The 26,785-nt window shown below is 38.6% G+C and overlaps 1 protein-coding gene across 1 annotated transcript in view; it reads right to left on the bottom strand.

Moving 5' to 3' along the window:
• The window catches only part of LOC121863240 (midasin-like), a 125,984-nt gene extending 105,806 nt beyond the window's left edge, over positions 1-20,178 (bottom strand). The window contains exons 1-4 of the mRNA XM_042361750.1: positions 20,009-20,178; positions 5,550-5,782; positions 3,717-3,956; positions 1,405-1,645 (exon numbers count right to left, since the gene is read on the bottom strand). Of these exons, the coding sequence (XP_042217684.1) occupies positions 1,405-1,645; positions 3,717-3,956; positions 5,550-5,782; positions 20,009-20,110 (816 nt within the window). The 5' untranslated portion in view covers positions 20,111-20,178. The remainder of the gene's footprint in view (positions 1-1,404; positions 1,646-3,716; positions 3,957-5,549; positions 5,783-20,008) is intronic.
• Between the last annotated feature and the right edge of the window lie 6,607 nt (positions 20,179-26,785).

Genomic DNA, 26,785 nt, shown 5'->3' with positions numbered 1-26,785 from the left:
TCTTACTCTTGTAAATGTAGCTTTTGAGAACAGTCCATTAATCCTCTACCAAAGTAGGATTCACCTCTGCCTCCATCAGTGTTTTCTCAAGAGCCTGGGCCAACGCTTGCACAGTGCTATCCCAGAAATCTTCATTCCCACTGTACTCTGCAGGCCACAATTTGAAATTCAGAATCCATGCGTTCTGGAGAATAGTACTGGCCATGTCAATAAATCTTTTGTTTAGACTTGAAATCAGTGATGTCAGCATATCACGCCTTGCAGTCTTGAAAGTGTTGCTTCTACCACTCAGCTTCTCTCCTTCGAACATGATTGTGTCACCTTCCATAATCCTTCTCAGGCTGGGTCCTGGCCAAGTCAAATATTTGTTAAGTACATCAGCTGCAGTCTGAAGTTCATTCACGATAGCAGAAATATTGGTTTGACCATGCTGGAACAGCTCTGAGAGGCCCCCCAAGGCACTGCACCACATCCAGTAGGAGGTGAAGGTACTGGACTATGTCAGCACTGGTTAAACGTAGCAGGTAGTTCTTAGATTTTCTGGATGAATCCTTGTGGTTCGCGGGATCATTGCTTTTATATATTATGTATAGAAATGAATTCCTCAATAATAATTGTATATCTACATAATTAGACTGCGTTTGTTCATTACAATGCACAGTGTCCATACACCGACATGAATAGCGGTGATATCTGTGTGTGACATCATACAATCCCTGAACAGGCCTGGTGTTCTAGGTGGTATTGCACCAACTCATTTGTCCAATCTTATCACACTACAATATATCATTGAGTATATATATTTTATTTTCCTATAAAGTGTTATATACAGAAAATGGGTATCCCTTCTGCTTGCAATACCGGTGATACAATTAAGATAACTAGCATTAATAGTGTATTCTCTATAAGAAGCTCTTATACACATTGAGTGTGTCTTACCACTGTCATCAGCCCACTCGCCCATCAGGCGATCCCAGACCAGCAAACGAGTAAAATCTTGTCGCCTCGGGCGACTGGGCATATGTGAACTTCTACCCCTGTATTTTGAAGGCCTCTAGCCTCCTTGCATTCCCAACTAAAAATGTCTATACTTCTGACCCATACAATAGCACTGACCATACATTACATTCAATAACTGTTTTCTCAAGCTAGAATTTATGCTCCCTTTTTACAAATCTATGAAATTTTTCAATATTGTTTCTGCTTGAACAAATCTTGTTTAAACTGAATTTCTCTCTGTCAGCTATCATCACATCTAGTGTTACTTCCTAAATACATTCAATTTTCCAGCTGTTTAAGTTCACAATGCCTATCATGACTATTATGTACAGTATTACATAACTTATTTTTAAGTTGGGTATAAGATGTTACTTCCATTTTTACATAAAAATAATAGAGTTTTACCTGAAATTTCCTATCGTAGAGAGGAAGGGAAACTCCACTAACAGTGACACTATGTCGAGACACTAGACAGCCCTCTCTCGACTCCTCCTGGGCCCACACAGCTGGCAGTACAGGGCGTGTTGCCCCTCCATTTTGTATTGTCAATCTTCTGTGAGTCTCCAATGAAACATTTTTCATGATTAAAGATTCTTGTTGCATCTCACTCATCCTGGATAAAAGTGCAATGCAGTGACATGCCAACCTGTGGGAAAACAGATATAAAACCATTTGGTAAAAATGTAAACATTATAAGAAATTATTAAAGATTCACTAATTATGAAGTTAACAGAATTAGTTACCTGCATCTTAAATACTAATGCAAAAAAACATCTGAACTGCTTCCAGCTTCTGCACCTCAAGACAGACTGACACTAACTTAGTGTCACTATATCTTTATGGTTAAAGTACTCCAAATAGCATTAAGTTACTTTGCTGAAAAGTTTTCATTTTTTTCTTAATGCTAATAGTTGTTAGTCATAAATAAAACATAAGCATTCTCAATTTCAATTAGATAGTGACACTAAAAGATGAAAATGTAAAGTGAAACCTCACTAATTCGATTATCAAATAATTCTAGTTAAACACATTTGGGTTAATTGCAAATGTCTACATAATCAGTCTTTCATCCAGCACTTTAGAGACAAATTAACAAAAGATGTTCAAGCTCCAATGATCCAGAACAAAAGAACTAGACAAAATTCCCAATTTCCACTTCCGACCTTTCTGAACCATCTTGGAAGCTTTGGAATCATGACTCTAAAGTTCTTACCACAATAAGTAACCATAAATCAGTGCACCCAACCTTAAGCCCTTGCCACCTTTATGCCAATCAATTTCTGACCATTTTTCCTTAAAACCAAGGGAGAAGAGATAGAATCAGCCTAAATCTCTCTTGGTTATTGAACATAAAAAAACAACAAATATATACAGTACAGTGGTCCCTTGGTTAACGAACACAATTCATTCCAGAGTCGTTCGTTAGCCAAAAATTTTGTTAACCAAATCCACTGTTTCAATGGGATATTGGGTAATTGGTTCCAGCTCACAGAAAAGTACATACAGTACAAAGTAAAAAATAAATAAAAAATGCAGTAAGGTACACTTACTTTTGAGGTGTGTATGTAGAAGGTTCCTGTTGATGATGATGATGAGAATTGGAGGTGGGGGTGGAGAAGAAGGGAGAAGAGAAGGAAGTGGGGATGGAGGAGAAATCACCTTTCAGGGGACCCATGCTTGATGCAGTAATTTCACCAATAAAATTTATTATCGCTAACTGAACAAAACGTAGTACAGTCGGCCCTTAACATATACGGGGGTTAGGTAACAGAGATACCCGTGAATGTTAAAAATCCGTGTACTATTGCTGCCCCCCCCCCCAATGCTCGCTGGCTACCTCCCTCCTTGTGTTCCCAGACAAAAGATTGGTGATCACTTTATTCTTTAAGGTGTTTATTTTTATAATATCTCAGACTAAAGTTAGGAGTTTATAATTTGCATTGCTGGAATCCTTGCAAGACAGCCAATAATTTGAATATAAACGTCATATATTTTGCTCAAGAGATAAAAATTGTTGTGCATTAGTGTACAGTACTGGTTTTCAGTTAAAAAACTGTTGTATTACAATAATATTCCCTCCTAATTGTCTTGAATAAATACTTGAATGGAAATATACAATATTTTTGTTGAAACTACCCGTGTTTCAGTGAAAAGTGTCGTAATAATAAATGGTAAACAATTTGCCTTCGGCACTGTGTTTCAGGCACGGCGAGCCTCAGTTTACAGTATATGACTTAGTGTTTTTACTAAAGGTTTTGTTGTTCCAATACCCTAAAAATCTTGGGTCCACCTATAAACAAGGAATATCATAAATTAACGATTTTTTGGTCAAAAAATCAGGGTCGACTTACAATGCTGATGTCAACACAAGCGTGGTTACAGCGAGACTGACTGAGTGAGGGAGCGCGGGGTGGCGTGACGCGTGTGTGGGGTGGCGGGCGGTGTGGGGCGGCGGGCGGTGTGGGGCGGCGGGCGGTGTGGGGCGGCGGGCGGTGTGGGGCGGCGGGCGGTGCCGCGCGCGATTTGAATGTACTTTAATTACTTCAATGTACAGAATATTTCTTCGGCGGGGCAATCCGCGTATTTGCGAATCCGTGTATGCTAAACCCGCGTATGTGAAGGGCCGACTGTATTCTATAAGAAACATAGCTATTGAAGAATACACCATATAACAATACAGTATTCATAAGTGATGCATCTAACATTACTGTACTAACCATTGTACTTCCTCACAGTGGTGATGCATGTAAGACAAGAGGTGTGACCACTTCCACATGTGAATTAAGTCTCCACCAACATGCCTTAGGAGATCATAAGTTGCCTGTAACAATTCCTTTTCTGTGACAGTAGGTGTTTGTTGCTTCTGCTTCTTTCTCTTTTTAGTAGATGGTTCACTGCAGTCTTCATCTTCCTTTTGAAATGGTGCTGCTGCATCTTGGAAATAAACAAGTACAAATCTGCATAGAAAAAAAAATTATTTACTGGTAGAATAAGCATATTAAGTAGTGTAAATAAATATAACATTCATATCATTAATCCAACATACAGTACTGTATATTCAATCTATGGAAATGTAACACCCAAGAGGAAAATTACTTTTCTAAGTGATGTCCAGAGGCTTCATGTCGGGTCATAGTGATATTTTTGAGCAATAGTCTTAGAAGTTCTCTGTCAATAGCAGGCAACTAGGTAATAGATTTCAAAATGTTGGGCTGATATTGACTTCTTGATATCAAAGATGGTAGACAATAAACTTTATCTCACAAGAGCAACTGTTGTAACTGATCATTGGGGGTAATGGGTGTGACGACAAGGGAAAGTTGAGAGGCACCACCAAAAATAGGATAACAGATCAACCCTGGTTTACATTATGGAGGATGGTAGGAAAATCCTGATTATCTTACTAAAGGACATATGATAGAAAACAAGCCAATGAATTTTAAGAAATTAATGTTAATTTGAATGGAGACAGAATGGTGGAAGAAGTGTTTTGGGTATTGGGAAATAGATGCATGAGGGAAAGAAACATGGCCGATGAACTGAATCATTAAAGTAGCCAAGGAAAAGAAGGTACCGTAGCCTGGTACCCTAAATATAACAGTTGCACTGAAAGTGTATGGAGAGATAAAATTACATCAAAGGGGCCAAAGATGGGGTTATACAGAAGAATAACTGATCTGACAGTAATGTACTACAGCAGGCATTAACCCCTTTACTATGGGAATGCTACTTTCACTATTTTAATTGGCTAATGCCAGGCGATTTTATTGAGCACAAAGAAACCCCTCTACACAAGGAATTAAGTATGGACACAGAATGCAAGAGTAAGACGCTGGACAGAAACAGTAGAAACGATATACAGTACAAGAGAACAATATGCAAGAAGAATAGGATGCAGAGAATAATACAATATAAAAATAAGGATCAAATGTCGGTGTCAGATAGCAACCAGACCAGGATATACTAACATGGTAGAAATATACAGCACTGTACTGAGTGAAAGGGAAGCAGAATATTGGCAAACAGATTCTATAATTATGAGGTGCATGGCATTACATAAAGGAGAATACAAAGAAAGTGATGGAAAGATTGAGGAAAGTGCTGAATGGGATGAGGTGCACTGGCCAGATAAAACACTTGCCTCCTGTCATAAGGGTGCTGAAGGGGGGTCAAGTACAGTGCTAGTCGTGCTGGACACAACATAATGTGTGGACACAACATAATGTTGTGTCCACAATGTCCCTAGTATACCATCAGGCCTATGGGGGACACACTCACCTTTTCAGTGAACAGAAGAGGGATAAAAAATAAATAAAAAAATAAATAAATATAAATAAAGCTGTTGGCATGCACTGATCACAATGAATGGTGTCAAGTAGTGTATGGGAGTAGAATTACATACTGTCTACTGTACCTGTAATGGCAAATGGAAGAGAAAATTTCAGCTACTGTAATGCACAACCACCAAAACTTAAGTCACTGAAACACAGGATTAACCACAGTAATTGGTTCGCCTAGGTTACAGTTCTTAGGGAGAAATATCAACTTACCTGACAACTTCGCTACTGATGGTAACAAGCTTGCTGAGGGCCAAACAAATAGCAAAGTGAAGGGATTTCCCTCCACCGGTTTGGATGGTTTTAATGGAAGCAGCTCGAGACCTTCCCAGGAGCTCCAGGAGCCATGGGCGCAACTGTACACCAACTATTAGAGTTAACTGTGGATCCAGGAGAGCTTGTGCACATGTCCGAAGCACCTGTTCCCAATCATTCTGGTTCCAGTTCTGAAAGATAAAATCTCACATTGTCATCCTAATAATAACCCCCTTCCAGTCACACTGATACTTATGACTACATCATTGTTTTATATAATTTTACAACATAACATCAGTACAAAATAACAAAGTGAAAAATGTAGGGTTGATCCAGAAACCCAATGAAGCCCTGACTTAGAAAATAAGAATGGAGGAAACTGCAGCGGGCCTACTGTCCCATACTAGGCAGCCCCGGTTACACCCAACCCATATCACTCATATACAAGTATATGTCCAACCTATATTTGAAGCTTCCCATACATTTGATATCCTCATTAGCCAGAATAATTGGTGCAGAGCAGTTCTGGGGTTGAGAGATTTTCCAGGTATGGAGACGAATTTTCTTAACCCCCAGAATTTTTCAGGGACAGATACAAAGCTGTATTTATTTATGCAAACATCACTGCACACATACAATATATTGTAAATAAAAGAACAGTATACCCTGCACTACAGTATAGTCTCGATTTAAACGGATTTCGTTTATGCGTTTGGTCAGTTACGCGGCACCTTGCCAGACCGACAATTTTTATTTACACGGTTCATTCCATTATTTATATGGGAAGCGACGCGGGCAAGGTGCGCACAAGGTCGCCCAGTCAACAAAACATTACCGAGTTCTTCACCCGCCACCCACCACAGCCAGCCCAAGTCAGTGATAGTGAGGATATGGACTTTGAGGGGTTTGACAAAGAGGCCCTGCAAGCCTCTGTGGTGGATAGCGATACAGGTGATACAAGTAATACAGGTGAGGGCCAATAATCTGCCCTCTGCCTCAGAACCAACCCCCCCATCCCCGTGTGCCCAGCCATTTCTTCTACTAACGTAAGTGTTAAAAAACCTAATATTATTGATATTTCTCTGAAATATTAATTGTGTGTGCATACCATCATAAAATTAAGATGTTATTTTTACTACAACGTACGTATTGTGTCGGAAAAAGGGTAGTCTGGGAGTCGGCCCAGTCTCTATTTCAATTAATCCCCTATGTTCTGTTATTTCGTTTACGTGGACCTCCACGGGTTCAATTGACCGCGTAAATGAAGACTATACTGTACTGTATGCACTGATGCTATCGTGTTGAGTTTGCTTGTAATGCAGGCAGGCCAAATGGTGATGTGATGATATAGTATAGCCTGCCTTTGTCCTGTACCATCTTCGGTAGCCAGTGTTGCTGTCACACTCCTCTCTTTCCTTGAAGGAGGGATTGTACACACTGTATACTGTACATACACAATCTACACACTAGCATACACCGTCCACTCTGTTATGTACAATACTGTACATATGGTACTTTCACGTTTACTGAAAGTACAGTACAGTATACATAACTGTAATCATGTTTTACTTCTTAACATTGCTTTAATGGTATTCTTGGCTGATTATATGCTGGTACAATATAGTACTGTACTGTAATGCAAAACACAGATCGTATGCGAAAATAGCAGTGGGTGAGAAAACAAGCTTGTACAATGGCAGCAGACAATGAACTAAGAGTGTCATGATGTTAGAGTTTGAGGAGACAGGCTGTGAGATATGAGGTCTGTCCAAAGAGAAACCAAATTTTTTAAAAAACAAATTTTTTGCTTTACTGACAACTTAATCAGACTTGTCTTCTTCAAAGTACTCCCCTCCACTGCTGATACACCGCTCCCAACGTTTTTTTTTCCAGTTCTGGAACGCATTTTGAGGGCTGGTGCACAGGTCTCATAGCGAATTTTTCTATCGTCTGAAATCGGCGACCCTATCAGGGTGGATTTCAACTTTGGAAACAAAAAAAAGTCCGCAAGGGCCAAATCCGGAGAGAAGGGCAGCTGGGGGACAATAGTTGTCTCGTGCTTCACCAAAAAGTCACAGATAAGGAGTGACGTGTGAGCAGGTGCATTGTCGTGGTGCAACATCCATGTCTTGTTTGTCCACGCCTCAGGCCTCTTCCTTCGCACTGCCTCCCTCAAACGCTTCAGGACCTCCAAGTAAAACTCTTTATTGACTGTCTGACCACGTGGAACAAACTCATGATGAACGACGCCCTTCCAATCAAAAAAGACGATCAACATCACCTCCACATTTGAGTGACTCTGACGTCCAGATTTGGGATCGTCTTTGGTGGATGTTCTTCCCCTTTGGAAACGCTGTTACCACACGTGCCATTGCGTGCTGCTCAAACAATCCTCCCCATAAGCCTGTTGCAACATTTGAAAAGTCTTCTTAAAAGTTTTCCCAATTTGAAACAGAATTTCACGTAAACATGTTGCTCTTCAAGATCCTTCATTGTTCAACTTGCAACAAATCGCCACGTGCACTAAACACACCTTCACTCTAGCGCGTGTAGCTCGATGACTAATTGACGTGGCGTGATGAGGCTAGTGTTAGACTAAAGGTCAAAGTCACCGCTACACAGTGCTCCCATCTTGAGCACGCTGCGCCGGCTCGTTGGCGCACTATTTAAAAAGTTTGGTTTCTTTTTGGGCAGACCTCGTACATCAGCCAATCATAGGCATCCCATGCAGTCACATGACAGTATGTAGTAGCTAATCATAGCTAATGAGCACTCTGAACCTACCCATCCTCACACCTGGCACATGTTAAAAACATGATACAATCTGTCTGAAATTTGTTCCCATGTTTGTAACAGAAATTTTCTTGGAATATTCCACAAATGTGCATGATGCAATCCTTGGAAATTTGTTCCATGTCCAGAATGGAGAGATTTTTCCTCGAATTTTTTGGAATGCTCAATTGTTTTCCGGCTACTGGCGAGTTGCCGGGATTGAAGATTCCGGCTAATGGAGAGATTACTTGTATTTTATTTTAATTCATCATATCACCACTTATCAGCTTACTAGCCATTTGGGTAATTGGTCGGTTGTTTTGTTACAACCTTCATTGACCAGTGTTAACACAGGAGGAAACCGAAAGGTAAAATTTCACTTGTTGCCACCCAAAGAATTTTAAGAATATTATGGTTGCAATCAATAGTTTAGACAATTCTAAGACACTTTTCAGTAATTTTTTTTAGAAAATGACACCAGGCAACTGAGTACTGTATTGAAAATATGTTTTTCTTGTATAAATCACCAAGTTAAATAGAAATATGACCCTCATTGCCATTGGAAATGAGCAGTACGTAGTTGAGATGTTGGAAAAAAGTGGAAGGTCAAACAATGTAAAAAAAAAAAAAAAAAACCTAACCTAACCCCTAGTGTGCAGCGATCCCTCGGTTAACGAGCGCCTCAGTAAACGAGATTTCGGTTAACGAGTTACCTTCCATAAGATTCTTAACTTCGGTTAACGAGCAATCCCTCGATTAACGAGTTTCTTACGAGCCGACCTCAACATGTTTTCGCTTGCATTTGACGGTCCACCAGCTGTAGTACAGTATTAGTCCGCCAATCCAGTAATCGGTTTTAGGGCTTAAATTCCATACTATTTTAGTAAATATCAAGAAGTTTATACTATTCAATAATTTTAAGTTTAATATTAAATTTTTTTTAGTCATTTTAACAATTATTGAACATAATTGAAGGTAAGGAAACTAGTTTCATGCAAACCATCCAGCCTGGCAACACACCAAACAGGCGCCAGTCTCTCTGTCTTTTCAGTGGAAGTAACATCTTGCTTGAGACTCTCTTCAACTAAATGCTTTTTTTTCTGTGTTTCCAAGCAAATTATTGGTCATTTTGAAATTTATTTTACATATTGACAATATATAATGCAGTGCAGTGTTGATTTAAAGAAAATAATCTTGAATTACACCAAGAGAAATAAATTTTATGGGTGAAATGGCGCCATGGGGTGACTTCTCTTCCACCCCAATGCCTTCTCTTCTCCCTTCTCCTCCACCTCCATTCTAATTCCCATCATCATCATCATCACCCAGGAGCCTTCTACATACACACCTCAAAGTAAGTGTACTTTTCTACCATTTTTGTTGAATTTAGGCAATTTTTGGTGAGCTGGAATCAATTACCCAAAAACCCATTGAAACAATGGTTTCGGTTAACGAGCAACTTTCTAGAACGGATTGTGCTCGTTAACCGAGGGACCAATGTATATGAAACTTACCTTAAGTAAGATATAAGAGGATAGAGTGATACGACTTGAATGAGGAAGTGGCGTCTTTGTCAGTGTCCATCTCTTATCACAATACCATGCATGGCGATCTACACGGTATTGATTCTCTGAATTACATCTCGGACACTTTACAGATGAAACAAAAACAGTGAGCCCTAAAAATGACAACAGCTGCTGCTTCATTGTCCAAAATGCACTGAATAATGTGGCAGCCAGCTAATGTACATCCATCTCACACAGACGCCATCTTCCAAATGGCCGCGAATGCGGATTAGCGCACGATTTTACATCACATCAACACTCACGCTGATTGCAGTGGCAGTGCCAAGGGGTGACTGCAGCCTCCCCATAATCTCCATCAGCCCCCCAGAAGCCACCCCAAATAATAATAAGGCACTTTGTCGGAATAGCCTTCCCAAAAACTTTATCATACGCTGTGAAAATTCATGACAGGTATCTAGAAAGATGCAGTTCATTTGTGTGAAGCAGCTGGTACTGATGTTCAACAAGAAAAAGTGCGATAACGATCTCAGCCACGTCATTTACAGAAGTTTGTTGTTGGTTCTCAACTTGGATATCATCAGAAAATGACTACTTCATGAATTTTGTACACATGCTTACTTTCCTGTCATAGGCAAGTTAGTCAATGAATTAAACAGACGATTTTCAAACAACTCGTGTAGCATTCTAAAGGGTTCATCAGCACCGAATCCTCAAGATGTTTCTTTTCTGGAGAAATCTTGTATTCTGGCGATGGCATTTCACTATGGTATCAAAGAGGAAAATTTAAGTGTTGAGCTTCATCAAGTACGACTTCTTCTTGAGAGAAATAAACAACAGGGTCATACTATCACTTTTCCACTTGAATTTGCTACTTTGCTCAAACCATACCGTGATGCTTTCATAGATCTGTATAAGCTGGTGTGCATCAGTGTGACTTTGCCAGTTAATTCTGCAGCATGTGAACGCAGTTTTTCCTGCTTGCAACTGACAAACTTACTTGATGAACAGCAGTAGTGATATTGCAATTATATCTATAAATTCAAAAAGAGCCGAGTCTGAATGTTGAAGATGATTATTATTGGTGCTTTTGTTCCAACCACAACAACCAAAGAATCACACTGCTATAACTTTTGTTTTCAGTTACCCTGAGCCTTTCATCTGAGAGTAGAATGAATATATTATATTCATGCTGTATACTGTACAAGTTATTTCAAATTTCTGTAATTTTTTTCAAATAAATTTCTTCTTCATTATTCTGATGGCTTGCATATTGGTGTAATTTCATTATGTAATTGTTGTTCTTATTCTTTTGTATGTACAATGGATGAGTTGACGGTTCTGGGCAAACACAAGAAATACACTCTGCCACATTCGTAGAGTGATACGGTATAATATAATTTGTAATAAAAGTTTAAAGTCCTGATAATTTTATTTCTCTAGAAACAGGACCACCATTTGTAATGACGTCACTAATTTCAAACACCCCAGGGCTGCAGTCGTAGGTAGTAGAAAGGGTGGCCTCTTCAGACCCCCCAAATGCTACATTTAGGTTAGTTTTAATGGCTGGACATTTCGTAAGTGAAGAAATATGCTGCGAAGAGCAGCTTCAAACATAGGTTGGATGGATATATGAGCAATAGGGGTTGGTGTAAGTAAATGGGACTGCCCAGTATGGCCCCGCTGCAGTTTCCTACATTCTTATGTTCTTTTGGACATAAAAAACTCCCATGTTCACACCAGCTCAGCTGTCATGTACTCTTACCTGGTAGGATTCTCTCTTTTTTTTCAGTGCATTTACAGAGTATATCAGTACTAGATGGAGATACAAGTAAATTTAGAAGTGATGACATTGTCTGGACTTTTTTTATAATATCTGATGCTAGCTAAACATGACAACATAGTGCTGTTACTGTTTTGATGATTTACTAATGAACCACTGGGATATATCATTTATATTAATTAATAGGTAAAATTTTATTATAACTACCATAAGTGTTTTGATGTTTAGATTTGCAATAGGCTATATTGGGTAAATTTTATGTTTTGGTCATCCCTGTACTTAAACATGCAGACTATGTTTTTTTTTCTGATGGTTTGCTAAGTGTTATGAAAGATTTAGACCTTCATTTCTATCGGCAATCACTAGTTTTGGGTTACTACCCCCCCCCCCCTTCCGATGTATGTTAAGCTAACCTTGTACCCTAACCTATCCTATGGTGTATGTTTTCTTGTGCGATCGAAAAATGTTTTGCGACAGAAATCCTGTACAGATAATGTGTCTTATTGTTTAAAGTACTTAATCCAATAGTTAGAATCTTAAGGTTCCCCAGATGACCAAAACCAAAATAATATCAATATTGTTTGGAATGTTTATATTTTGAAATTTGTTGTATGGGCAGCTAATATCCATTGAATTAGTTACTGTGCTTAGTAATATTTATATATTCAAAATAGTATTACTGTGTTGCACAATAAAGCACAATTAATTATCTAATAATACAGTATTTATATACTGAGCCGATCAGCCGAGAAGGTTGGACAACTACAGCTGGCTTCCACCCGCTGGGAAGTTCACCCAAACCAGTGACATCACAACCAACCACTGGGAAGTTCACCCAAACCAGTGATGTCACAACCAATCACAGAGCTTTTGACACTTTTTGGCCCAATTTATTTTAAAATATCATTACTGTACTATAGTGAATTTAAGCGTTTGCTTTATCCATTGACCTGCCATCTTACGAAAAACTTTTGACTGTCAACTCGTCCATTGCATGGTTTCTCAATCTTATGTAAAGTGTGAATAAATGCATCTTCAGAAAACTGCTATTTTTATTGATATGTAATAAACATTCTAAGTAAAAAAAAATAGGGTGCTTGCTCTGCAAACGTAGCTTTGAGACAAGTCCCCTAGGCCCCTCTTCCAACCAGATTGCCACCCCTAAACCCCTCCTATATAGAAATTCTGGAGCCGCCTCTGGCTGATTGGCCAAATATTATACAGTGGTCCCTCGGTTAACGAAATTTTGGTTAACAAATTACCTCTCATAAGGATCTTCAATTCGGTTAACGAACAAAACTTCGATTAACAAAATCCTTACAAACATCACGTTTTGTTGGGATGATGGGCTAGTCTGCCAATTCAGTAAACTGTTCTATGCTTACATTCATTTCCAGTGAAGTAAATATCAAGAAAGTTGTGCTCTTTAATATTTTTGTATTTTTTATATTAAAATTACTAGTCATATAACATATTGATAATATATGCAGTACAGGGAACTAGTTTTTTGTGTGCCAATCAGACACTTGACTCAGCCACCAGGCGTCAGTTGGGCTTTGTTGACAGTGGAGTGATCATCAATTTTGTTAGTGTCTTGAATATTTTTGCATTTTTACATTGAAATTATTGGTCATTCTGAAATTTAGTTAACATATTGATAATATATAGTGCAGTGCAGTGTTGATTTAAATAAAATAATCTTGAATTACACCTAGTGAACTTAAAATTTATTGGTGAAATGACGTCATCATGCATGGGTCCCCGAAAGGTGATTTCTCCTCCATCCCCACTTCCTTCACTTCTACCTTCTCCTCCACTCCCTACTTCTAATTCCCATCATCATCATCAACCAGGAACCTTCTACATACACACCTCAAAGTAAATGTACTTTACTGCATTTTTTTTTTTACTTTGTATGTACAGTACTTTTCGGTGAGCTGGAACCAAATACCCATTGAAACAATGGATTCGGTTAACGAACAACGCTCTGGAACGAATTGTGTTCGTTAACCGAGAGACCACTGTACTGTACTTCACTTTTTTAATTTTACTCGAAAATTAAAAATTTCTGATGGAAACATTATAATTTTTTTTTCCTCTCTATCTCCCCATATATGACTCAATATTCAGTTGTCTGGTGTCATTTTCTATATATTGACCCACTTTTCTTCTACAACATTTCTCTCGCAAATGACCTAAGTTACCCTGCTAACTGCCTGGACACCCCATGCATATTATAGGTCATTTGCAATTTATGGTAACCCTGGAGCAGAAAGCATTATTCGATTTCATCCATTTTTTCCACAGATGTTCTTTGGACAATAATAAGCAATAAAAATGAAACGACAATGCACTTAACCTAACCAAACCAAGGAAATCTACGGAACCTTACCTAACTTTCTAGCTGGAAGGGTAGACTCCCTTGGCATATTAAACAAAATGTACTTACTTTGATATCTGGAACATTAGCAATAAAGGCAACTTTCTTGAAGCAGCATGGTGTAATTTTATGTTTATTGTAGACGTGACAGTACACTCAGACCGAGCAACCCACTTGGTCCGAGCATAAACAAGCACAGAGCAGATGACAACACAGCAGATATTATGGCTGAATATTTGTGGCATATAATTAATTTTTTTTTGTACAAAGCACAGACACATCATTTTAGTGTCATATGATTAGTTTTCACCTTGTTTTACCCCACAGTATCCCTCGTCCTAAACGACCTGCCCACTACAGGTGATTTATAATCATAGAGAAAACTAAAAAAAAATTAAGGTAATTACTGTATTGACAAATACACCGCTGCTGATTTTCCATAGAAAAGATATTTAAAAATGCCTCAATTTCACTGTTTAAAGATGGTGGCAAACTGAGCACTTCTCCCAACATGTTTGGCATACACGGTCCGGCCAGCAAAACAAAGATACATTTGCATCACACTGGGATGTTTTGTTGGCGCATCAGCCCAACGCAACAAAAACAACAGCAAAGCATCTAGACGAGGTTTGCCATGGATTCCGTTACTAGAGTTGAGGCCTTGCAGGATTGTACTATAGTTCTTCAATTGCTAAAGCAAGTGTGGCATCTGCAAAAGCTAAAGAAAAGAAATGGGTGCATCGTGAAGTTTGTTTAAAAGTGGCGACGGCTGGCTGGTCAAAGAAGACCCTGAAAATTATATTTTTTTGGGATTAGCCCACCCGGGCACAGGTCAATGACCTACATCGGGGCCTGGGGAGGGATGTAATAATAATTATAATTCATAGTAAATAAAATTTATAATAAAAAGTAAAATAAAACAATAATAATAATAATGGCAACACTGTAATAATACGTAATAATAATAATAATAATAACAATAATAATAATAATAATAATAATGAAATATAAAAAACTACAAAAATGAAAAACAAAATCAAAGTGAGAAATGCTATATGTATGTTGTGTTGTCAAGTAAAAAAAACGATTGAGACCCTGCAATTGTGTGTAAATGAGGCAGAAAGTCAGATTAGCAACCTGGGACTTGGTCACAATATTTGTGATGCCATATAGGAGCAGGGTCTACCATTAGACAACACATTATGCTTCCAATAGCTTCCCAGGCAGTAGTACCTCCCTGTTTGATAGCTGCCTACTACCTACAATGATAAAATAAAACTAAAAGAGTTCTAAAGTAACAAATAAATAGAAATATGTCACTGTTTAGGTGTTATATTTTAAATTATTATTATTGTTTCATGATTTATTTAAATTTTTACTAGAATATTCAACACCCAATATGAAGCTCATTTGAGCACTACCCGTTTGACCTAGCTCAGACGCTACCTGACATAGCTTGGAGAAGGACGTGCCCTAAGTGCTCATGTTAGTGACCATAGGAAATGGCCGCCGTGGATCGTTGTGTTGTGCGGGAAGAGGGACAGTGTGTGAGGAATGACGACCCCCTGGCCACTCTGTTAAGTCAGCTGGAGCAGTTGAGGAGAGAGATAGACATTTTAAAGGGGGAGAATGTGGTCCTCAGGACTGAACTCCTTCAGGTAAGCAAAGGAGGGTCAGGAGGAGCAGGCGTGGAGCGTGGTTGTCTCCAAGGGGACTAGGGTCAGACAGGAAAGTTGACCAGGGTGTGGAGTGCAGTAACCCCTACCAAGTGTTGGAGGAAGCTGGCGAGGAAGAGAAGAGGCAGGACGAGGAAGGACGGTGTGGTGCCAGGAGAGAAAAGGCCAGTTGTTCAGACCCTGCCCAGTGGTAAGGTCGTGGTAGTTGGGGACAGCCAGGTGAGGTTCTTAGATAGGACTTTTTGTGCAAGAGATGGGAAATGTAGGACTAGGGTGTGTTTTCCTGGGGCTGGGATAGGGCATGTAGCTGAGAGGATAGATGGGGTTCTGTCAGGGGAGGGTACCAAGCCAGTAGTGTGTCTTAGTGTAGGAGGTAACAACATAGGAAAGGTTAGGAGTGAGGAACTTTTCAAGAGGTATAGGGAGGCGCTGGAGAAGGTTAGAGATAGGGGAAGGATCCTGATAGTATGTGGTGTCTTGCCTAGAAGAAGAGGTAATAATAATAATAATAATAATAATAATAATAATAATAATAATAATAATAAACGGTTTATTAATAGAGTTGCAGCCGGTGGCTGAAAATATACAAACTTACATGTGATTTAGACATGATGATATACGTTCAATACATTTACAGGGCCGTACAGTACATAAATCAGGAGTTGTTTATTATTTTAACAATAGATGGGATGGTGCTATTCTAATATCTATCGATGCGGGCTCTTATGGTGATGTATGGTAGTCAAGGGCAGTTGGTGTCAACGGCTGTCTTGACAGATATTGCAAGTCAATATCAGTCCCATTCATTGACAACTGGAACAACTTCTATGGCAGAAGGGACCGTTATGCTAGTGATAGGGTGCATCTGTCTAGGGATGGGGTGGTAACCCTGGCTGGGAATTATGACAAAACTAAATTAGGCAGGGAGTTAAAACCTAAACGCAACAAAGAGAGGAATCAGAACACAACTAACTTAAATGTCTACTACGCAAACAGTCTAAGTACGAGAAACAAAATGGATTAAATCAGGGCATTGGTATGTACAGAAAAAATCGATATACAGTAGAAGTCCAAAAATCCGGACTGCTTGGGGATTGGGTCGGTTCGGATTTTCAGATTTTCCGGATTCTCAGGCAGTACTTTTAAAATTCAAATTTAAGGAGGAATAAAGAAGAGATGAACAGGTGCATTTTGATAGTTTATTCATCAGCAAATATAGCATGCTTCATTTATCAAAACGAACAGTTTTAAAGAAAAAGCTGTGAATTCTAGAATTTTATTCTTTGCCTTTTTTATATCATAAATTGTAGACTTTCCAATGTCGAATGTTTCCATTGGAATAGTATTGCTCACACCAGTTAGAATTTCAGGGCAGCCGCAAGGAAAATTCCACTAAAGACCCAGATTTCAGAAGGGCAAACTTTGATAGTTTGAAGAGGCAGCTGAGAGAAGGGGTATCACACTTGGGGGTGAATTACATGACCTCACATGAGGTGTCCTCACACAATGTACCCACAGAGGGCAACCTCACCTTACCTGGAGACCTCACGGTTGAGGATGACCTGATAACGAGATCTCAGGTTGACGAGTTCTACAATAATTTAAATAATGAGTTACTTAACACACAAAGGCAGAACATACCATACAGAAAACTCAGATTAAACAACAATGACCCTAAATGGATAAATAATTATTTAAAGAACATTATTTAACAAAGGAAGGCTATAGGTAGGAGATTAAATTGTGGTGAAGTTTATCTCCGAGATTATTATAAGGTATTGGCCGGTAGGGTTAAGACGGAGATAAGAAAAGCAAAGGGGAATAATGAACTGAAGGTAGCAAGGGAGGTGAAGTCAAACCCCAAGGGATTACATCAATTGTATCAAACTAAAACACAAGAAAGATTGGACCAATTCAGTCGGATACCGGCGAGCTAACTGATAACGATGGAGAAATGATCAACAATCTGAATAAATATTTTTCAACAGTTTTCACCACCGAAAAGTTAAACATGATACCCGAGGCACCGACTCTATACAGAGATAGTGTAGAAAATAAATTAAGCGAGATAGTAGTGACTCGTAACGATGTTAGTAAGCAAATAGACAAACTAAAGCCTAATAAGTCACCAGGTCCCGATGAGATATTTGCCAGTGTATTAAAGGAATGTAAGGAAGAGCTTAGTATGCCCTTAGCAAAGTTGTTTAACATGTCCTTAAAAACAGGTGTAGTACCAGAATCCTGGAGGATAGCAAATGTAATACCGATTTTCAAGAAGGGAGATAGATCACTATCCTCTAACTACCGTCCAATTAGTCTAACATCAAATGTAGACAAATTACTGGAAGCAATAATTTCAAACTATTCGAAATCACCTGGAGAAGCACAAGTTGATCAAATATTCCCAACATGGCATCACAAGCGAGCATTCATGTCTAACTAATCTATTAACATTCTTTTCATCTGTTTTCGAATCAGTGGACGAGGGGCACAATTATGATGTGGTATGTCTCGACTTTAGCAAAGCCTTCGACCACAAAAGACTAATAAGAAAAGTGGAGGCTCATGGCATTAAAGGAGATATTCTAAAATGGATTAGGACATGGTTACAGGACAGGAAACAGTGAGTGAGCATTAACGGCACTAAATCCAATTGGAGCAACGTCACTAGTGGAGTTCCCCAAGGCTCGGTACTTGGACCATTATTATTTATTATATACATAAACGACATAGATATCGGCGTAGACAGCAACTTAAGCAAATTTGCTGATGACACTAAAATAGGGCGTGTAATTAAATCTGACGAGGACTCCACAAAACTACAGGAAGATCTAAACAAATTTTTCGAATGGTCTGAAAAATGGCAGATAAAATTCAATGTGAACAAATGTAAAGTACTCAGTATATGAGATGTAAACAGGGAAACCAGTTACCAGATGAACAACGATGTCATTGAGAAACCCGACTGTGAGAGAGATTTAGGAGTAATGATAAGTAGGAATCTTAAGCCAAGTAAACAATGTGTTTTTGCTCGTAACAAGGCTAATAAAGTACTTGGGTTCATACTACCACCTGAGGTCCCTAGCCCTAGAATTACTGTCCGACACCACAACCGCATCCAGCCCATACGTGCACGAACTGATCGCTATAAGAACAGCCCAGTCCCAAGCATTGTAAAAATTATCAGTAACTTGTAATAAACCAGTGTATTCACTCCCAGTAAATCCTACTTCTTGCACTGTCACTATGTTGAAATGCCCTGTAGTTTAAGCTTTTCCCCATCTAGTTATTATATATCTTATTTGTATCACTTATGTTACTTGTATATTATTTGTAAATCGAAACCCATTCCCCAATTATGTAACTTTATATTTTCAGCCTTCTGGCTGCGATGCTCTTTCAATAAACCGTTAATTATTATTATTATTATTATTATTATTATTATCATTATTATTATTATTATTATTATTAGTTATAAGACTAGCGAAGTCATCTTAAGATTATATCTTGCACTTGTGAGACCTCACCTGGATTACGCAGTTCAGTTCTGGTCACCGTATTACAGAATGGATATAGAATCCTTGGAAAGAATCCAGAGGAGAATGACAAGACTAATCCCGGGCATTAGGAACCTTGAGCACAGAGACAGGTTAAGGCATCATAATTTGCACTCCCTCGAGAGACGTAGAGCGAGGGGCGACATGATAGAGGTGTATAAATGGAAGTCAGGGCTAAACAAAGGGGACATTACAAAGGTACTCAAACTATCCAACCAGGAGCGAACTCGTAACAATGGTTTTAAATTAAACAAATTTAGATTTAGGCGTGAAATAGGTAAACACCGGTTTGGAAACAGAGTAGTGGATGAATGGAACAAGTTACCAAATATCATCATTAACTCGAATACGCTGAATTGCTTCAAACATAGGTTGGATGCTCATATGAGCAATAGGGGTTGGGTGTAAACGGGACTGCCCAGTATGGGCCAATAGGCCCGCTGCAGTTTCCTCCATTCTTATGTTCTTATGCGGCTAACAACCAGGCCGATCATTGGCAAAGATGATAATTGCTCAGACTGCATATCAACGTGACTTTGTGGTTTGTCATTTAATTTTCCAGATCATTCCTGTTTGTCTTATTAAACAATTTAATTCCCATTACAAAAGCATTAAAACGAATATTCAGTAAATAACTAGCGCAAATATAGTCCAACGCTATAGGAGTGGCAAAGTGAAAAATTACTCTTCACCATAACCACACAATTTAAAGATAATCATGCTTACCTTTTTTTCTAAACACTGTTTAAATAGTTCGTGACAAGTTTCGTTGTTCTCGCCAAGTTGAATGATTTGCCTACGAAATATACTATCCTTGTGAATGGCCATGGTTGTCCTCGGCCACCACCACGCACCAGCGTGACAACACTTGTAAACAGAACACGTGCACGTTCACACTCCTCAACCAACGACAGACGACTACCATAATATATTAATACGTTTTATATTTAAATTACTTAATTATATTTATGAAACTTAGTAAAAATTATATTTTTTTATTATCATGAAGATTGTTAAAAAATGGAGAATACCGGAAATTTGAAAATAATTATTATTATTGCTCTCAATTATTTTTAAATTGTGTTGTTTTTACACATGTTGAATCAGTGTCAACTCGTATGACTATTTACTTAATAAATGAATATTCTATCTATCTACCTATATGCTTATCTATAGTTTTATCAACCTATTGGTGGTACAGCAGTAACGAGCACAACTCTCTCCACTATGTCAAGGGTTCGAGCCTCGGCCCGGACACACGTGAGAAGGGTGTTATCCAGTGTGGCCCTACCAAACACCACAGGTTTCCAGGTCCCCGGTTTCCTCCTGTACTAACACTGTAAGGCTGATAAGCTGATAAGTGGCATATATAATTACATCAATTGGCGTTTAACCATCTCAGCTAAATAGATTTACTTCGGTAATGAAATTCTAATATATAATGTATATATATTGATTATTAATTTTTTAAACATAATTTTTTATCCAACTTTTTTGAAGTCATAAATTCTTCTGTATTGTCATCACCCTGTAAATGACTAAAATTGAGTAATGTTACTGAAGTCACACGACATACCTGCGAACCATTTTATATTTCAGACTTAGATCAAACCTGATCTAGGCTAACTGAAACTATTCTACAATATACAGATTATGTAATATTATATTAGATTTGGTTTCTTCTTGGTAGCTGAAAATATATAATTGAACGATCTGTTCGTAATTCAATTTAACATACTATACAGAAATCTTCAGCGGCTCAAAATATATATTTTTTAATTTATCTCAAGCTTGTTTTTTTTCATAAAAAAGTAGTTATGAGCAGACTATACTTATTCACAATTTCAAAATTCTACCGTCTAATATGATAATTGCATATCTGTGAGTATAATTTGTGAAATTCCCTAGATTAGCTTCAACTAGGGAATTTTTTGTGATTATACCTATGTATTTTCCTAAATTGTACCACGGTGATTTTTTCATAAAAAAATAATAAAAAAATATTTAATGAAATTTTCTTAAATTGACATTATGTATTACCGGTAACAATAATAGCTATCTACAAAACAATTTCCCCTAGCCAACCTGAGGTTATATAGCAGTAGCCAAGGAAAGTATATAGGACATGCATCTTAAGATCCCATATTGCGCTCGTCTGGCCACTAGATGGCACTGATTAGATGGCGGGAAATATTGTGTCGGCTGTTTGTTTTAGACTGGCCACTGGGCATGGTGAAATAGTGACTGGTAATGCTTATTATTTTTACTTTTAACCTCTTATGACTCCAATGTATGTGAACCACTGACCCATATATACTGCTAATGAATATGACGTATTTCCTTCTTTGTGTACGAACCTCTGTCCTTCATTGCAGTGAACAGTGGCATTACCCACATGAACCTGACCTATATATACTGTAGTGTCAATGAATATGATGCATTATTTGTGTACGAATCTCTGTCCTATATGGCAGTGAAGAGTGACATTACCCACATAAATCTGACACACACACATATATATATATATATATATATATATATATATATATATATATATATATATATATATATATATATATATATATATACTGAATGAATATGATGCATCTCTTTGTCAATGAATATGATGCATCTCTTTGTGTACGAACCTCTGTCCTGCATGGTAGTGAACAGTGACATTACCCACATGAATCTGACCTCTATACATATATAGCTGTTAATGAATATGATGTATTTCTTTGTGTATGAACCTCTGTCCTGCGTGGCAGTGAGAAGTGATACCACCCTTAGTGTCAAGACCTGACCAAATTACTCAGAATAGCCAAACTGTACTACAAGCTTTGCCAATAAATTTGTTAAACTAAAACTTCACCACTGATCGCCTCGTTAGCCGCTTGGGCGATCAGTCACGTCTCAGTTGGCAAGTACTGGGCGCGCACTGACTCCTGAATGTATCTGAACCTGCTCCAGAGCTTGTCAAGTCTGGTCTTGAAAGAGCTCTCACTCGATGCAGTCATAACACTCTCTGGCAGATTGTTTCAACAGTTCATAACTCTCACTCCGAAAAAGTTACCCCTCTTAGTTTTCTGGACTTGCGGCTTCAATCTTGAGCTGTGACCCATTGAAAATATGGTAGCACAGCTTATTGACAAAGGTATCAGTAATCATTCTCATGTTCCAACTCAATTTCCTTAGATAATTGATCCTAGAAAGTTCATCATTCCAGATGTATAACTTGGCTGAGAAACACTAAAACACTACATCAACTAAATACATCTCATGTTGTCTGTGGGTGATCACTGCTCAGTTTACCAGTATTCCTTAACAAAAGCAATACTAATTATTATTTGATACAGAAGTTGATACGATGATGAGTAATCTTTAACCAATGTTTAACAGATGGTCTATCAGATGGTGGTGATGGACATGCTGCTAATGGTAAATGTATTTATACTCACTTTTTTGTTGATACATTAAGCAGGTTAATTTAAAGGGAAGTGTACTTGACTATTTGTTTATACAGGTATTAGAATGTACAATGAAGGGCTTAAAACTCCCAGTAAAAATAGTCATCTTGACTAGATTTATTCCCAGCATACTTCAGATATCAAAAGTATGAACATGAATTAACCCAATAATTTAGCAATAAATAAACAAATACCTGTTACAAGTGAATATTTTCATTTAGAGAATGCTAAATATTTAAATTTCACTGCAGTACACATACCACTTAATATGTCCACCAGTACAATGTAGAAATTTATGACTTGGACATCCAACAATACTGTACTGCCCTAATCTTATGCAGCATGTTGTTGTACTATTGTAGTGGATTCCTCCCCTACAACCGCCGTTGTCGCTGACTCGCCGACCCTCGAATTCCCCAGCCTGCGCCTCGTGGTCAAGGTCGGCAACCAGCGCCGCCTAACATAACTGAGGTCAACTATCAAGCCACGCCTACCTTCACTATATAAGACCTCACCTCGTGGTGACCTCTCTCTTTCTACCTACAGCCACCAGCAAGCAACACCTCCCCCTCCTCCGCTCCTGCCTGGCGATCCCGCTCCCGCCGGCGACCATGGCGACCCACAAGCTGGTCCTTCTCCGGGCACACTCACCAACTAGCTCTCCCTACATCACGCTTGGACCCACGCTGCCACCCCCCAGCACCCATGGTAGGTATCTACCTACCTTGCTAACACCAAGCTGCATTGCACATCCAATACAATATGTATACAGAGAGCACATTGTGAGTTTCCTTTCTCCATCCCATCCTGAGTGTGAACCAACATCTCATAACCTCACACTATATGCTTGCCTTTCGCAATTTTGTTTTGCATGGCTACTTTTTGCTTTTGCATATACTTACTGTGTAAAGTAGTAGTTATTTTCCTCAGTAAGTGATGCATGAATGCTTTTTTTTTGAGATGTGTATTAGTAATTGTTGTGCACTATTCATGTTATGCTTTAATTATTGCTGCTTCTGGTTGTCATGAGTATGCTTATATTTTGCATGTACAGTATGCCTTTTTAATTTGATGATGTTTATGTTCTCTGTAAATGGTTCTTACATTTGCTGCCTGAACTGATAAAAAATATGTAACAAGTCAATATGATTATTAGACAATAAAGGTAGCATAGCTATTCAATTTAATGAAATTAATTATAGTGTAGCGTACTGTATGTGGCCAGTTGTCAAATTTCTCTGTTTGTCTATCTTCTCTTTGATAGGCTCACATACATACGTACACGTAGGAGAACTCGCACTAAGTGCAGTGCTAGGGAGTTGCTGTGTGGTGAGGAGTTGCTGAGAGGTCTTGTTGGTTGAGGAGCTTGTTGAGAGGTCTTGCTGGTTCTGGCGAGTGGAGTAGAACGATGTCCACGCTTGCTTGCTTAAATGCTAGTGACAGGGGGGAAGGAGGTTCAGGGGAAGGATAAAGGGAGGATTGAAGTGAATTTTAGAAGGAGAGAACAGGTGCAGTGGCTAACACCGCTTGCGTGAGGGGGTAGGTAATGTACCCAGATGGTTGGGTGGTGTAACAATCACAATCAGGACGAGGCAGAGGGGGGTGGGGCCGGGAGTCATATCGGGCAGGCAAAGGGCATACGCGGGTGCTCTGGTTGTCGTCTTAGCTCAGGCAGTGTTGGCAAAGCGGAGGAAGAACCGCCCCGCCACGGCGGTGGCGCAAGCAGAGAAGCGCAGGTGGACAGACGCACAGGCACCCACGGTCAAAGAAACAAGGAAGGGGAAAATGGAAATGTAACTAGTCGTAGGGTTGTTTGGAGAAAGATGAAGGCAAAGTCTTTGAGCTATGTTAAAGAGGAACGGAGCGAGTTGGAGGAAGAGTTTTGAATCTTTGAGCTTGAAATGTCAAAGTATTCGTAGTAAGGAAGGATGAGCGTATCGTAGGAGAGTTTTTAGTAATAGCAGGAGACAGATTTGAGCTTTTTTGTCAAATTATGAACGGAGATGAGAATGAGATATAGGTTGATTGGTTTCAATTTTGAGTTAGGTCGATTTTATTGAGAGTGGATGTCACAGAGGTTGGGTATGTTTGATTTGGTTCTAGAAAGTTGTAGTATTTATGTAAGGCTTTGTCTGGGGGGGATTGTTGTGTTTGGAGATTGGTTGTGGGGGGGAGTTGTATTTGGGGATTGGTTGGGGGTGAAGGTGGTATGTTGATTTGTGCTGAAATAGGATTGCTTAGGGGGGGGGGGTGGTTGTTGTGGGTTACAGGACAAAATCCCAGTGGACAAAATCCCAGCGGACAAAATCCCAGTCTTGTAAATAAAAAAAGTCTCATATTTAAAAAAAAATTCAACATTCAAAATTCGAGTCTCATAAATAAAATAAAATAAATAAAATAAAATTCAGTCTCATATATATAAAAAGAAACAAACTTTTAAACAAAATTTTAAGGTCAAATTGATACAATAAACAATATTCAATATATAAATTTATTTCATGCTCACAAAATTATGCTCCATTTATGTAAACATAATTATGAATAATCACTTGAAACGAATGCATGCTCCAACACCCTGTAGGAACTTGTAGTGGACGTCTCCCCTACAACTGCGTATCGCATTCCGACGCGCTGCCGTATCCTAGCAACCAAGCGAGAGCTGACGCCAGATGGTACGGTAGCCTAGCAACGAAACTAGTCACCGGCGACTTTCTGGGTTTTCCCAACATGATTCATAGAGGACTGGCGGCTGCTGCTGGGTATATAAGCTCTGTCTCTCCATTGAGATTCATTCTGCCCATCTTCCTGAACAAGCAACACCTCCTCCAGCAAGCTCCACGCTGTCAGCATTCATTCAACCAGGAGGCCAGCAACAGGCAACATCTTCTCTAACGAAGCTCCTGCACATCTACCTCCTTCAACACGCTACTCACCGAACGTCTCTACTGAGCAGCCCCTCACCACACGGCACCTCCAGCACCAGACTGTCTATCATATAACTTATATTATATAAGAAAACCACATTAGAGTTTCCTTCCATCCTGAGTGCTAGACAACATTAATATCTCGATACCCCTACAAACTCCTCTACACTTTTAGATGAGGATTGGTGTTTTGGTTTTTTTGCCACATATAAATTGTATACGATACCTTAAAACAATATAATATAATATTATATTATTAATATGATAACAGGCGAATGGTCTTTACACCTAATCTTATTAATTAATCTTATATGAGATTGGGTTTTTGTCCACTTTTGGGATAAGAGGCTGGGATTTTGTCCGCTGGGATTTTGTCCACTGGGATTTTGTTCACTGGGTTTTTGTCATGGAATCGTTATTGTGTGAGTCAATATAGTAAGGGGTAAGGGGGGGAGGATATTGTTAGTAAGGTCAGGTATGGTGAGTTGTTGGGAGGATTTTAGGTATGGTTATGAGATTGGATATTTTTTTGGGGGAGGGCTCAGGTAGTTAAGTTGATTTATGGTGTAGTAGGATTTTTAGGTGTGATTTGATTTGTGTGGTTAATGTATAGTTGTATTGATTAATGTACTTATATATATATATATATATATATATATATATATATATATATATATATATATATATATATATATATATATATATATATATATATATATATATATATATATATATATATATATATATATATATATATATATATATATATATATATATATATATATTATTTTTTTTAAGGAGGGGTGGAAGGGGGTTGTTAGAAATGTCGGGTATATTAAGTTTTTGTATTGGGAGGATTGTGGGTTTTGTTAGTAGTTGGCAGAGTTGGGTTATTATTGCTTTCTTTCTTTTTTTTTCTTTTTGGCTTATACAGGTCTTCTGCAATTTGCGTGGAGGGCTTTTGCAGGTATTGTGCATTCCTAGTCCCATTCTTTGAGGGAGAAGGTGTAGTGGATTCCTCCCCTACAAGCACCGTTTGTCGCTGAGTAGTCGAACCTTCTCGAATTCCCCAGCCTACGCCTCCAGCGCCGCCTACGGAGCGGGGGTCAACT

Source organism: Homarus americanus, unplaced genomic scaffold (assembly GCF_018991925.1).
Source record: "Homarus americanus isolate GMGI-L3 unplaced genomic scaffold, GMGI_Hamer_2.0 scaffold46197, whole genome shotgun sequence".
NCBI lineage: Eukaryota > Metazoa > Arthropoda > Malacostraca > Decapoda > Nephropidae > Homarus > Homarus americanus.
The sequence above is the reverse complement of the archived record's forward strand: the minus strand, read 5'-3'. Positions and strand labels throughout refer to the sequence as shown.